Consider the following 14,843-nt stretch of genomic DNA (forward strand, 5'->3'; position numbering starts at 1 on the left):
AAGGCGGAAGAAGAAAGGGGAGTACAGGCACTGAGGCTCGGGTCTGTTCAGTGGTTAGGGAGGAGACCAGAGATCACGAGCCTGATGAGAAGGCGGAAAGAGCTCTGTTTCGGCCAGTCCACCACGCTGGCGGCGGCCACCGAGAACCTCTACCCATGTGAAAGGAAGCAAGAATAACAAAGAGAAAGAAGAGAAAGCAGAGCAGACAAGTGGGGCGGAGCAGAAACACCCTGCTCGGGATCTGAGGCCAGCGCAGCAGGACGAGGGGCCCAGGGGACGCTCACTCACTTGCCGCAGCCAGTTGTTGTGGCCCAGCTTGAGATCCAAGGGGGAGGTCCTCTTTCCCCGACGACTCAGGAACTGCTTCCACCGCCACACGTACTTCTCAGTCAAATAGAGATGGCGGAGCTCTGATTTGCTGGGGGACTTCCCGTTGCCATCGATCCCTGGCAGGCAAAGGGATGCAGGGAGAGGTAAGGAGAAGACAGGGACAGAAAGCGGGGGATTGTGGGGCTGTTGGGATGGGGTAGGAATGACCGATTTCTCAAGTCTTGAAGAGACAGACACACCTCTGATAGGAAGACACTTCTTCCAGGCTTCATAGGATGCCTTGGGGTCTCTCTTGAGCCAGAGCTGAGCCTGGGCATGGATCTCATTGCAGTATGGCTTAACTGTGGTAAGGGCCTCGACGGGAACATCCTGCAGGAGGAAGGGGGACAAGGTGAGAGAGCCTGAGGGCACATCTGAGCCACAGCTGCAATACAATAGCACTGGCACCCCAAGGGGACATATGCAAAGGCAAGAATGTTGAAGGATCAATATTCATATCTTTTATGCCCCCTGTGTGTTCCTTTAAAGCATTTTGATCCAATTTAGCAGTACCAACTCCATGCTGAGCTTAGGGTCACTGATTTTGACTATGCAGGATAAAGTGTAACTGGCTTCCTGCAGACAGTCTTATAGCCACATATACTAATTCCTATCCCAAGGCTGATTTGTAGTTTCCCAAACATGAATCTTCAAGGGGTCACTAAGCAGCCTCCAGAATTTAAAGAGCCATAACTAATCCCAAGGAGCCTACACAGCAGAGCCCCAGGACTCTGGGTTCTCAAACTTTTCAGCCTCAGGACCCCATTACTCTTAAAAATTACTGACTCCGAAGAGTTCTTGTGTGTGTAGCTCTCTCCATCAATATGTACCTATTGAAAATTAAGGTTCAGCAATCTTAAAATACTTATTAATTCATTTAAAAGTAAGAATAAATCCATTACCTGGCAACCTAAATAACATTTTTTATATTTTCCAAAACAAAAATAATCTAGAGAAAGGAGTTGCACTGCTTTATATTTTTGAAACTGTTTAAAGACTGCCTTAATAAGACAGCTGAATTCTTATACCTGCTTCTGAGTTCAAACTGTTGTGATATGTTGTTTCAGTTGAAGTACTCACACAGATATTTAGTTGGAAAAAAGAATATTTTAATAGGTTTTTCAATTAATTGTGGATTTTTTCTTTGATACTAAACCAAAATTTAACAAATTATAGGTTCTTAAAGACTGGCTAGAATGTGGAATCTGAAACCAATCAATAAATATTTCGTATTCCATTCCACTAAAATTCATCGTTTACTCTCACAAGATTCGGTAACATGTACTGGTCATTTGGAAAATACTGGTTCACCGAGTTACGTCAATTCCTCTTTAAGTGACAAGCTCACTTTATTCACTTTTTAAGAAAATGTCTACCAAACACCCGATTCTGAACAACCACAATTTGCTCATCAGCCCTCCTTTCAAGCACAAACGGGGTTCCATGAAAAAAGCAGCTGGTTCAGCTTGCAACGCAGTCACACAAGTGCTTTTCCCCAGGACAACCACTGCGCTGCAGTGCACCAGGGCACTGTCTCTGGGCCTCGCACATAGTCTTGCTGAATATTAAAAAGATTAGCTGGGCTTCCCTGGTGGTGTAGTGGTTAAGAATCCGCCGGCCAATGCAGGGAACACGGGTTCGAGCCCTGGTCCGGGAAGATCCCACATGCCGCGGAGCAACAAAGCCTGGGCGCCACAACTACTGAGCCTGTGCTCTAGAGCCCGCGAGCCACAACTACCGAAGCCCACGTGACTAGAGCCCGTGCTCTGCAACAAGAGAAGCCACCGCAATGAGAAGCCCGCACACCGCAACGAAGAGTAGCCCCCGCTCGCCGCAACTAGAGAAAGCCTGCACACAGCAACGGAGACCCAACGCAGCCATAAATAAATAAATTAAATTAATAAAATCTTAAAAATCAGTAAAAAAAAAAAAAAAAAGATTAGCACTCAGGAGTCAAGATTTACTAAAATTAACCGACGATGCTTCATCAAGGACACTCTAGAAGGAAAGTACATGGCAGGGAAGAGCACGGCTCTGAGTGGAGCTGGGCCCAAAGCCTCTTCGTGCTAAGCCTCCAGTGGCCTCACCATCACTGACTTGGCACCATCAGCACAAATGCCACGAAACAGTGAAGAGGGCAAATCACGTCTTAGGGTAATTATGAAAGCAATGTTGACCTCACAGATTCCCTGGGAGTCTTGGGACCACCCAGGGATCTATGAGCCAAACTTTGAGAACTGCTGCTCTCTCTAGGCTAAAACTAAGCAAAATGTGAGGCTTCAGTGCTCAGAGAGTAAGAACCCCGTGGAAATCTTTTACCTCACACCGTGGGAAAAATGACAGTTACGTGGGGATGAGGTTCCTCTTTTTAATCAAGAACCAATTTTTATTTGCTGAGACTTAGCTCTGAGGCGAAGTAAACCTTCATCAAAGGGAAGGAAGGGGGCTCTTTTCTGAGGACTGTCCGGGCAGACCAGGGAAGGGAAACAGAGTAAACTGTTCATTGCCCAGCTTCCTCCCTACTGCTTACCACTCAGAATCCTACAATGAAGACTTCATTTCCCACCAAGGGATTCCATCAGGATGGAGCAGGAAGGAGAATGGCCCAAGGACTACAAAGATGGATAGGAGGCACTGACGGCCTCAGGCACAGCTGAGGGAAAGAATTACGGCCCGACTGGTGTAAGCAAGTTCATCTGTGGCTAGGATTTAGGATTAAAAACTTGGCTTTATTCATTCACTTAATGATTTGCTGAATGGCTATTATAATGCTAGATATCACGCTATGCACTGGACATAAAAACATCTTAAGACAATCCCTGGATTCGAGGAGCTCATAGCCAGCCTAGCAGAGAACTGGTTAACTGAAGGAGCAGCTAACAAAATGAAGGCGGGCATTCCATGCAGAGGAGACACCATACGGCCACAAATAACATTTATTAAGGATTAACAAGGGCCAGACACTGCTCTGAGCACTTGATCTGCATTAAGTCATTTATTCTTCCCAACACTTCAGGTGGAAACTGTATTCCCATTTTACAGATGGGGTAACCAAGCAACCTAAGTTAAATAACGTGCCCAAGTCACAGTGCTAGTTAACGGAAGAGCTGGGATTTGAAATTAAGAGGTCTGCCTCAGAGCCCAGGACTTCCACCACTGCGCAAAACTGCATGTACAAAGGCACAGGAGTAGGAAAGAACGCTGTGTCCTCTGGGAGCTGCGAGTCATCTGACGGGACTGGAGAAAGAGGCAGTCCTCCACGCTAACCACTTTGTTCTACGCGTTTGTATTTCTGTGTTTGCTTTTCTCTTGAGTTCCCTCTGAGAAACCTTCCTTCTCAAAAACCCCAACCCAGCTCTGCTGAACTGCCGCAAAGGAAGCATTGGTGCCGCCCAGGGAGAGCGAGTTCACGTGAGCAGAGGCCTTTAGAGGCAGGGCAGGTGCTGGCCGGGGCCTGCGCCCCGCTCTCCCTCTTGGCCCCATACCTTGTTCTTCTTGCTGGTGGGAGCAGGTGGTTTAATCAGCTTCTGCAAGATCCGCAGGCACATGAGGGTAATGTTCTCAACAACCACGGGAGTCTTAATGTTCACGGCCATGAGGAAAAGGCTGAGTGCTGGGCAGAGGAAAGAAAGGCAGAGTCACACGTGATCACAGAACACATCACGCCTGCCGTGGCAAGGCTGCCCAAGCACAGCTTCCCCTGCCCTCTCCCGCCCTGCGCCTAGGACTGCGCCCTGAAGCCTCCTCTCCTTTCTCTAGCAAGCTGCTAAACAGACGTCCCCACAAACTCACCACAGCGTAAGCGGAGCTCCCAGCAGCTGTCCTCCTTCGAGATAGAGTCTGTCAGCAACAGCATTTCATACTGAAGGCTACTTGCCTAGAAGGCCAACAGGAAGAGACATGAGTAGAGGAGGGTCTGCAGGGTCAATCCCAGGACTAGGGCTCACGTCCATGCTCAGATCCGGGGACTCAGCATTAGAACGTCTGGTCACAGGTGGACCATCAGAGAGACAGTGGAGAGAATGGAGACCCTCCACAGGGCCAACCACTCATTTCTCTTCTCTCTGAGGTTGACTCTGACCTGGGAAAATCTTTGTGGGACATGAGCTCTGCAAATGTGCCGCTCCCTCCCTCCCTCCCGTCTCTGCAAACGAGACTGGCGGGGAGGAAGCCGAGGGAATGAAGGCAGAGAGTGAGGGGAGGGCCAGCCTGCTCACCAGATCAGGATTGGCCCAGTGGCCCTTCAGGGCTGTGGAGACTTTGCCAATAATCAGGTCGTTCATTTGCTGGGTGGCCTCTGGATTGTCCCTAGGGAAGCAGAGAAAGGAGTCCTGTTATTCACCATTGGCTGTGTCCCTCCTTTGCACTTGAAGGAGCCCAGAGAAAAGGAAATCAATGTCTAGGGCTACCCAGCCTTCCCAGGGGCAAGAAGACACACTAGCCCCACAAAACCCTGCTGTGTAATAAAAAGGGCATGCCCCAGCCGCCTTTCCTGGGAGGAGACGCTGACCGAGAATAGAGCAGCACTGACGTATGGGGGATTTTCTCCCCAGCCCACATCCCAGGCTGCACGGTCCCCAGACACTGCCTGGTGTGTCAGCCTCCCCAATCTAGGTGTCCACTCTCAGCCTTGGCCACAGCTCTTTTCTCATCTTCGCCAACTACCCTCACTTCATTTCCCACAAGGCATCCGCATTTCCCATTTATGTCCCTTTGTAATAATGTATATTTTAATAATAAAAAACCCCCCACGAATTGTGTCACATCCCTTTCTTGCTTCCCAGCGTGTCTTGAATAAAATCCAAGTCCTTATAATGGCCTACAAGACCCTACAGGATCAGGGCCCTGGCGATCTCTCACTAAATCCCCTCCCCTTTGTTCCCCCACTGGTATCCTCCACTCCATGCACAAGGGCTCCTCGTGGCCCCCGCCCCTCACACCCCGGGCACACCCCTGCCTCTCCTCCGGACACTTGCTATCTCCTCTGTGTGCAGCCCGCGCCTTCAGTATCTGCATGACTTGCCCCCTCACCTCACACAGGGCTCTGCTCGAGTATCACCCCTCGGAGGTCGTCCTTGACCACTTTATCCTCCGCAGCAACCCCACCCGCAACCAGGGCTGCCATCGCAGCTGTACCGCTCTTCACATCTAATCTCCGGACACTGCACTGTGTAATTACCTGTTTACTGCCCTTCTCCCCTCTAGAAGGTAAGCTACATGAGTGCGGGGACTTTGTTTCATCTACCACTGTATCCTCAGAGTTTAGAACGGTGCCTAGCATTCAGCAGATGCTCAATCAATATTTGTTAGATGAGTGAATAAATAATACAGCAAGTAATACTTACCAACCAGCTAACATGTTCCAGAACTTATGCAACATACTCAGTAAATAATCCAAATCCAGCTGTGGGTACTGCATGGGCACAGACTAAGTACTCCACAAATATGAGTTATTACTTGCATGAGTTATGTTAGTCTATCCTCACCACAAGCCTTTAAGATATTTGCCACTATCAGTATTTCTCAGATAAAGAAACCTTACGCTCAGAGAAGTTAATAAATGTGTCCAAGGCACATAGTACAAAATATCTGATACTGGGTCTTTTTGATCCAGATCCAAGCTCTTAATCCCTAGGCTCCACTGCTCCAACTGTCTTCTTCTGTGAGTCTTGAGTCCAAGTGCCCCGCTGCACCCTTCTCCTCCCTCACCAAAACTCAGAAACTGCTTCCTCAGGAAACCCCACTGGTACCAACCAAGTACACTGGTACCAACCAAGTACAAGCCAAACATACTATCTACACGGAAACTTGGGCTTCAAATGCTCCCCAAGTTTGTTCAGCTATACCCGGGACCTCTTCCCATTTTTTTCTCTATTATAAGCTAGCGAAGCTGTTTGGCAGGGAGAAGCACGGTTCCGTGCACCCTCTGGTACTCCCAGCACCGCTGCCGCCTCCACCCCAGCACGAGCAGGCATGAGCGGCCCCCGTCACCACGGTGCAAGCTCTGACCGGGTCAGCAGGCACATGAGCTGGCGGACCTCCTCCCGCATGGCCGCAGAGCCTCTGCGAAGATTATAATCAAAGAGCTCCCGGATGAGGCCCTGGGAGACGAGGATGTGCCTCAAAGCGGGGTTGGTGGCCAGGGCCCGGAGCAGGGTGATACAGTGCTCGGTGACGGCCGAGGCGCAGCCGTAGCACTTGGTGGAGGATGTGTGGCCACAGCCCAAGACAGACAAGGCGCGGTACTGGCTGGCAGTGAAGGTGGGCTGCACGGAAGTCCGAGATGACTTGGTGGCTGCTTCCCTCTGCTGCAGGTCATATTCCAGCAACTCTTTGCGTGAAGCAAAAACTTTCTAAGGAAAAAAAGAAAAAAGAAAAAAAAAAGACAAAGGAGAAATAAATCAGCAATTAAAATAAAAAGAGGAAGTTAACTAGAAATCAGCTTTGGTTTGAAAAAACACTTTACATGCATTATCTAATTTAACCCTCTTGATAACCTTAGCAGTTAGATACTTTATCCCCATTTTATAGAGGAGGAAACAAGCTTAGAGGGGTTGGCTTGACCAAAGTAAGTGGCAGAGTTAGAACTCAGCCTCTGATCGCAGGCCCACACCCTTAATTCCCACGTAACACTGTCTCATAAAGAACAAAGTCAGGAATGTAGGCATGTGTAGCAAAGATGGCACACCAGCAACTTAAGGGACAAGGACCCTGGCTCCTCTCGTCTGCGGCTAGCCTTCCCTCCCATGGGGGTGGGGTCTGTAACATGCCATCCACTGTATGGCCCACCCTGGTTGACTGGAGTTGGTGTGCCCTACCCTTCAAGCCTGCAAACACGTCTGTCAGAAAAAACGGGAACAAAACCTTGGCACCCAATTTTTTTAAAACCAGTTAACCCCTCTACTAAAAGATGGGCTGTGAATGGTCAAGAAAAACACTTCTATAATATATCTCCGTTATTCTGTTTTCTGGAATGAACTCAGCTCTCTACCGAGCACCCAAAACCGCTGTGGGTGAGATGCTATGAGGCTGGGCAAGGGCACCCCCAGAGCTGAGCTGCTGGGGGAGACCAAAGAACTGCTTTGAAAACGACATCGATAACACATGACCAAGCACACGGTCCAGCTGCTCCCGTTTCTCTACCTGGATGATTTTGGAGAGTTCATCGAAAGAGTTCTTGCAGTCTCCACAGTACTCCTGAGCCAGCTGCAGGATGTACCGGTTCACACTGGCTGAGGTGGAACTGATGCCCCCAGCCGTCCCTGAGTCATCCTGCAACCAAGAGGGAAGCTGTCAGCCTTCCACCATGAGATGGCCTCACCCAGGGGCTAGTCTTCTGCTTCTGATCCAGAACCCTCTCCAAATGTCCCTCCAGCTTTGGACTACCTGTGGCTTTTCAGGAGCTGCCTCGTTCACTTTGCAGAGCAGGTTCTCCAGCTGTGGCCGATGTCCCATCAGCTGGTGATACACTCGATCAGCTTTGTCCAGAAGTGTGTTGATGTTGGAAACAGCCTAGACAGGAAGAGACAGGGGTGTGCGTGAAGGCTTGTCAGCATGAAGATTTTCCCTGAGTGATCGGTCAGGGACCTCTAGGTCAGGTACTGTGTTTCATACATTATTTCTATTCTTCGCAATAATCCTGTGGGGCAGGTATGTTATTTTTAATAATACACAATGTATATGATATATGCATAAATAAACAATGCTGAGAGCAGTGACTTATGCCAGGTCACACAGTATTAAAAAGCACAGGTGGAACTGGAACTTTCAACCTTCTGACTCCAAAGCTAGGTGCTCTTTTGCTTTGCCAGGCTGCTGCTGCGAGTGACTATCCTGACAGTTCCCCCCTCTTCCCTGTCCTCCCATATCCAGTCCCAGCACATCAGCTGGCAGAGAACTAGCCCCTGGACAAGCCAACAATGAGGGAAGGCCAGCAGCTGCAATTTGAAGCAGCCTGTGGAATAAATGCAGGGCAAGTCACCCAACTTCTATCTGCCTTTCCAAATCTTGTCATTTGTCCCTTGAGATATTCTAGTTTCATTAACAACATGTCTCCAAAATCCTACACAAACCATGTGTTCCAATATATCTGTCTTATTTGTTGCCACTCAAAAGCCGAGCCCTGAAAACAGTGCTGAGTTGAGAAGACTTCAGCTAGAAGGAAAAGCACACTCCCCACATGAGCTCAGTCCACAGCTCAGATCAAAGCCCTGCCTGAGTCTCGGACAGATGCGGCCTCACCTTCTTCCGGTCTTCTTCATTCTCAATGGGATCCACTGCACAGCAAGGCTTGGCATAGAGCATGAAGTCGAAGCGAGCGTATTTACAGAAGCCACAGGCATTGCACAGGAAGGGGTCCTTTTCATCATAGTTGATGGATCTGAAAAACCACAGTGATTGGGTCAGGGGGCAGCAAAGGATTTGTAGGGAGAGGAGATGGACCGTGCCACATCTATACACTGCAAACTACTGCAGGGACTCTCGGAGGGGCAGCAGCAAATAGGCGAGGATGACTTAAGCAACCAGGTAACAAGGGAGACCCAGAACCAAACTTAGGGACCCCAGCACCACCCACCACTGGATGGTCTCGTGAATTCACATGCACGCGCACGCCCACACACATCCCACTCTTCCCCTTCCCTCTCCTTTTCCATCCTTGAACTCCGCACTCTACATACCCATAATCCTCTAGTTATTATGAGGGCACCACACAATGAAATTGAGCACAATGAGACTCTTACAGAAAAATACAAGGAATGTGCCTGGCCTGGGTGACAACCACTCACTTACCTGCACTTGTGACACTGGTAGACATTCTCTCCACAGTTGCCGCAGACCCCTGGGTTGGCAGGGACTGAGGCACTACAGCGTGGGCACTGCAGGGTCTCCGTGGAGGCCTGATAGTTTTCATAGAAGTCTGCAAACTCAATCATCAGGTTGGAAGCAACTATTGGCAAAGGCAGGTCGATCTTCACCTCTGTCTGCCCAGGGGTCAGCTGAACCTTCTTGGCTTTGTGCCAGCGAGCCGGCCTAGGAGAGACAGTGTCAGACAGAGGGGCAGATGGCCTAAGAGCCTCTCACAAGACCCTCAGCAGTGACAGTCCGATGAGACGAAGAGAAGACTGTCCCTACATATTCTTCTAAGGCAATTAAGTTGTTATTCTAAGGAAAGGAAATCTGGCAAATAAAAGCAACTTAATTTAAAAAATGTTTCCTCTATTCTTTCTCTCTTAAAAAAAAGGGGGGGGGGCTTCCCTGGTGGCGCAGTGGTTGGGAGTCCGCCTGCCGATGCAGGGGACACGGGTTCGTGCCCCGGTCTGGGAGAATCCCACATGCCGCGGAGTGGCTAGGCCCGTGAGCCATGGCCGCTGAGCCTGTGCGTCCGGAGCCTGCGCTCCGCAACGGGAGAGGCCACAACAGTGAGAGGCCTGCAAACCGCTAAAAAAAAAAAAAAAAAGGGGGGGGGGAGAACATAACAGGTGCTTTAAGACATTATATATGATAATTTTTGATACTCCAGAAAAACAAGGGAATGCACATCAAGGGAAGATATTACTCCAAAAGTATGCCACACTGAAGCCTGTAATCCCAAGAGGTACCATGATGATGACTGCCATGAGTTCCTATCCAGACAACTACCTTGGAAGGATAAAACTCAGGTTGCTTTAGAGAGGCAGGGGGACATACCAGGATCCGGACCAAGTGCCAAGTAGAGTCAGAAAGAGTAAAGGCATGGGATAATTTAGAGGTAATTATATTAATACAATTAGAGCTAATATTTACTGAGCACTTACTACGGGTCAGGCTCTGTTCTCAGCACTTCACATATACTAACACATTTAATTCTTAAAATAACACCCTGAAAGTGGACTTCTCTCCATTTTACAGTTAAGGAAACTGAGGCTATGTAAATTCTCCAGGGGATGTGAACCCACAGTCTCATTCCAGAGTCTGAGGTCTTTACCAGCAGCTACGCTGAGTCTACACAACAGAAAATCAAATCCACCTTCTCCAGAGGGGACTGGGTCATCCCAATGAGCAGCTTCTACTTGCAGATCATCAATGTTAACTATGCTTTTCAAAGGACAAAGAGAAAACTTCCTTTAAGCAGAGCTCCTGTGGCCATTTGTTCATGTGGTACATGCTAGCTTTAGGCTACCTTTAGAGTAATACCAATACTTCCATTCTATGCACAGAGCAGCACTCCTTGTAGGTCTAAACATTCAAGTAGCAACTACTTATATTCTCTGCCCAAAAAAATGCCTGAGTCTTCAACAACAAGTGGTCTGTCTCTGTAAAAGTTGACACTATAACCCATGCTAGTGTCTTCTTTGGCCCATATACAACATGCCTTGAGATTCAGATGTTAGGGCAGATAATCTAGAAAGATCCAACATCAGCATATGTAGAGGGAATGCACCATGCAGAAATGGAAGGACTTCAAACTAGAGAACCTCCTTGAGAAAAACTGCCTGCTCTGTCAACAAGAACAGTGTCCTAATCCAAGAAACAACTACTTCCCATATAGAATCATCTATCTAAAAATAGAACCGCTCTAGTTAACATGGGTATGAGAAGCCTAGAAGCCCTCACTCAGCTTCCCTTCAGGCTGCTGAAGATCTTAGACCCTGAGGGTTCCATGGGACATAATTTCAAAATAGTTTTCGTCAGCATCCTTAAGAACTGGTGTTTCACCTGTGTCCCTCAGCCATGACCTAAGTAGGCAAGAGGACATACTAGGCCTCTAGGAATGTGCTGCTTTACCTGATTCCAGCAATCAAAGGCAACAACTGATATTGAGCCTCGTAAGCCTGCTGCCCCTCCCCAAGTCTGAAAAGCCCGTACTTGTTTTTCAGCTCCACGATGGCCTGCACAGTTCGGTTGTTGTAATAGAGGTTGATAGTCCGCACCATCTTGGTCCGTTTCAGGTCCCCAATTTTCACCGTCACTTTGCTGATGGTGTGGCTGCCAATGAGCTTCACAACCTGCTGAGTGGTGGTGTACCTCGTGTCCACTTTAATGGAAGACAGCTTGATATACTAAATGCAAAAGTAAACACAAAACACTGTGTTAGTTCAAGGCTAACGGCTCACCCTGTCCTCTTCAAAACTCATCAGTGTAACCCACTCTTCATCCATGGATGAAGTTTCTATTTAAGGTAGCAGGGCAGGTAAGGATTAATACCACTGCAACCAACCATTGGGAGAGGGATGCCTATGCAGTAATAATCAACCTCTAAAAACAAGAAGCCCACTGGCCCTGTAAGCCTCGGCACTGTCCATGTTAAAGATGTCACTTACACAAAATGGCACTTCTGGATTATTACACACCAGGCAGGGATCACTCTCCAGGTAATAACCATCAAACTCCACTAGGCCAGACAAGGTGCTAAGGAAGAAAGCAGTCTTAGCATAAGGAGATTTTCATTTTAGAAAGCATGGAGCTTCACAAAGAAGCCATGAGAAAACCATGGCTCAATATTCCCCAAGGCAAGCTCCACTCTAGTGAGAACACAAGGAAATGTGAGAAATCCCAACAGAGTTAAGTCACAGGAAGGGAATTTCAACTGAGTGACCTTAGACGTTTCCTATTTCTGAGCTGTTCTGAGGTCACAGGAATCCTAAATGTTACATTAAAATTTGACTCAAAGAAGAGTCACAATTAAATTTACTAAAAATCACTGAATTGTACACTTGTAATGTATAAATTTTGTTGTATGTAAATTATACCTCAATAAAGTTTGGAGGAAAAAAAAGAACAGTCACTAATAAACCAGGGAAATAATAAACTGACACTTTAACCAACACTCTCTTCCAAAGTTTTTTTTTTTAATGCAACCATTTCTGTAATCTTGCCTTATGTGATTTACACTTAGACCCTTGAAAACTAGAGACCTTCTTAAATCATTGCTTACCAAACCCTAATTCAGCAGTTACATTTTGAGCACCTTCTATGCACAAGGCCCCAACTACAAGGGAGGGATTCAAAGACCAACTAGACAGGAGCGTATTGATTCATAAAGAAGAGCCAATCAGTGTGGAAATAGCAACTGGACTGTTGACCGAGCTTCACATAGGAAGAAAGCAGAACAAAACTCACTTGTAAATGTTGGAGTTGGGATGGTTGGTAAGAATGTGGTTTTGAGTACGAAGAATCTCCACAGCCTTCTGTGAATATTCTTTCAACTGAAAACAGAAGTCAATATAGGACCGGAATTAAAGCCCAAGGGAAAGTCTTACTGGCAAAGACTTTTTTCCTCTGCTTTCTAGCTGATACTGCCCTAGAAGTAGCAGCCCTCATTCAGAATCAAACAAAGCTGAGCCTAACTCCTAGTCATTTAAAGGATTCTATCTTCTTTAGTAGTTTCCACGATCTTAGTGACAGCCCCTCTTTCTATACCCTGTGGAGGAAGAGAAATTTTACTATTATGGAGAAGCCATGAAATGGTTATCTAATGGCAAAAACACGTTGGATATGTGATCAGGACTGCCAGGAAACCCAGAGGAGCACTTTCTTTCCCAAGCAACTTTAATGAGTTGCATTTTCTTCCCCACTTTATCTACTTCTATTGGCTAAGCCAAATTCAGACTATACTTATTTGCTAGTGTGTATTTTCTAGGTGGCATACATACTGGGACTGCTTAATATATATTTAAAAGAGATTTCATATATGTACTCCCATGTGGGTTAATCATAACGTCCTTAACTCAAGATAAAAAAGGTTAAAATGTAGCAAGTTAGCCTCTCTGACCGTCAATCGTCTGTTACCTTCTTCTCTGTTTGTGGGGTTTTCAAGGAGAAATATCCTAGTAGGTCCACAAACTGGGCAGCCTTACGACCATAGGCTGGGAGTTCTGGCCATATAGACCACATCAGATCTAGCAGGAGCTCCTGTTGAGATTTGCTAGAGTTTCTGTAGATAAATGACAGTTCATATTATAAGCAGCAGAAGACCCTGAGGTTCCTTTATTTATCAACAAGGCCCAGGTACCGTTTTGGAGATGTATCTATTTCCCCACAACTATGGGTTAAGTTTGAATGGCTCTACTGTTCTTTTGACAATCAACCTTAACAGATGTAGTATGATCCTTTCCTGTCTTCAGGAGGTGATTTATTCCCATCATCTGACCTCTCTCAATGGCAGAAACTGAGCTTTGTTACCCTAAAGAGTCAAGCCTGGTCATTTTACAAACTTCTAAACATAGCCTTCTTAGTGGAAAACAGATCATCTCTTGCTTCTGACATCAGTTTAATAGCCAAAAAGCAGATAACTCAATGAAGAAATCTGCAATAGTCAAGAGGATTCAGATTGGTGTAAATACTTATAGTACGGACGACCTTGAGTATGTAACATAGAGCCAAGACAGAACTGTTGATACACCACCCACTCTGGTCCCAGACCCACACAGTCTGCTAAAACTAAGCCCCGGACCCTACCTGTAGATATGCAGTGTCAGGCAGTGGGCCTGCCAGCGCACCGAGGAAGAATTAGACTCTAACAGGAAGCAACGCAGAAACTGGACCAAGGTCTCCTTATCTGCAAATTTGTTCAGCTGGTTCACCAGAGCTGTGCACAGCTGGTCCTCCTGGCTTCCTGAGCTCTCACCTGCAAGATCAAAGCAGGACTGAAGGGCTGAAAAGTAGGAAGAAGTGGTCTAGGGTCCTACAGCCAGTGCTCAGGTGGAAAGAGAGGGAATTCTGTCCATGTTTTAAAGTTTCACCAAAATGGTTATGATTTGAAAACAACTTTCAGTTGGTTACTGGGGGACAAAAAGTCAGCCCCAGATATAATAATCCTACCAAAAAAAGTACCTCTACAAGCCTGGCACTGACAAAGATAGTCACACTGGAGAAGGAATTTCCTTTCAAAAGTTTGCTACCTACAACAGTCAACATTACCACAGACCGGCACAGAGGGATCTGAATAATCCATTGGGGAATGTGAACCTCCACTGCTCTCCACCAATCACCTGTCTCAGGCCTCCAAGGGCCATGAAAATCAGGAACGCAGAAAAAAGCTTTTGCCTTTCTGATGGCAAGGAATCAGCTAAAGCTCACTGCAGTGTCCATTTGTAGAGCATTTACCAGTTTACAAGGCACATTTATAAGCACAGTTTCATTTAACACTGACAATCTCTCCACGAAGCAAGTGTTATTATTTCACAGAAAAAGAAACTTGGGCCTAGTAAAAATGTTTGGTGCACTTTGACCTTTCCCGTTACAGACACTAGGTATGGAAGTCACACTCTTTAAGGTGTCACCTTCAACATAACTGAAAATGAGACCAAGAGTAGACACTAGAGGGCATTTGGGTTTTAGGTCCCTGTAAATCAGGATGAAAAACCTTTCAGAAGAAGAGAATGACAAACTTATGGTTACCAAGGGGGGAAGGGGGGAATGCGATGAACTGGGAGATTGGGACTGACATGTGTATACTACTATGTGTAAAACAGATAACTAATGAGAACCTACTG

General features: G+C 47.0%; 1 protein-coding gene across 1 annotated transcript in view; it reads right to left on the bottom strand.

Moving 5' to 3' along the window:
- The window catches only part of UBR4 (ubiquitin protein ligase E3 component n-recognin 4), a gene marked incomplete at its 5' end in the record, with an annotated part of 128,561 nt that overhangs the window by 31,481 nt on the left and 82,237 nt on the right, over positions 1 to 14,843 (bottom strand). The window contains 15 exons of the mRNA XM_079726660.1: positions 289 to 446; positions 570 to 699; positions 3,855 to 3,982; positions 4,162 to 4,246; positions 4,587 to 4,677; positions 6,379 to 6,722; positions 7,513 to 7,641; positions 7,756 to 7,881; positions 8,611 to 8,749; positions 9,160 to 9,399; positions 11,215 to 11,408; positions 11,670 to 11,757; positions 12,469 to 12,554; positions 13,138 to 13,282; positions 13,807 to 13,975. Of these exons, the coding sequence (XP_079582786.1) occupies positions 289 to 446; positions 570 to 699; positions 3,855 to 3,982; positions 4,162 to 4,246; positions 4,587 to 4,677; positions 6,379 to 6,722; positions 7,513 to 7,641; positions 7,756 to 7,881; positions 8,611 to 8,749; positions 9,160 to 9,399; positions 11,215 to 11,408; positions 11,670 to 11,757; positions 12,469 to 12,554; positions 13,138 to 13,282; positions 13,807 to 13,975 (2,252 nt within the window). The remainder of the gene's footprint in view (positions 1 to 288; positions 447 to 569; positions 700 to 3,854; positions 3,983 to 4,161; positions 4,247 to 4,586; positions 4,678 to 6,378; positions 6,723 to 7,512; positions 7,642 to 7,755; positions 7,882 to 8,610; positions 8,750 to 9,159; positions 9,400 to 11,214; positions 11,409 to 11,669; positions 11,758 to 12,468; positions 12,555 to 13,137; positions 13,283 to 13,806; positions 13,976 to 14,843) is intronic.

Source organism: Hyperoodon ampullatus, assembly GCF_949752795.1.
Source record: "Hyperoodon ampullatus genome assembly, chromosome: 2".
NCBI lineage: Eukaryota > Metazoa > Chordata > Mammalia > Artiodactyla > Ziphiidae > Hyperoodon > Hyperoodon ampullatus.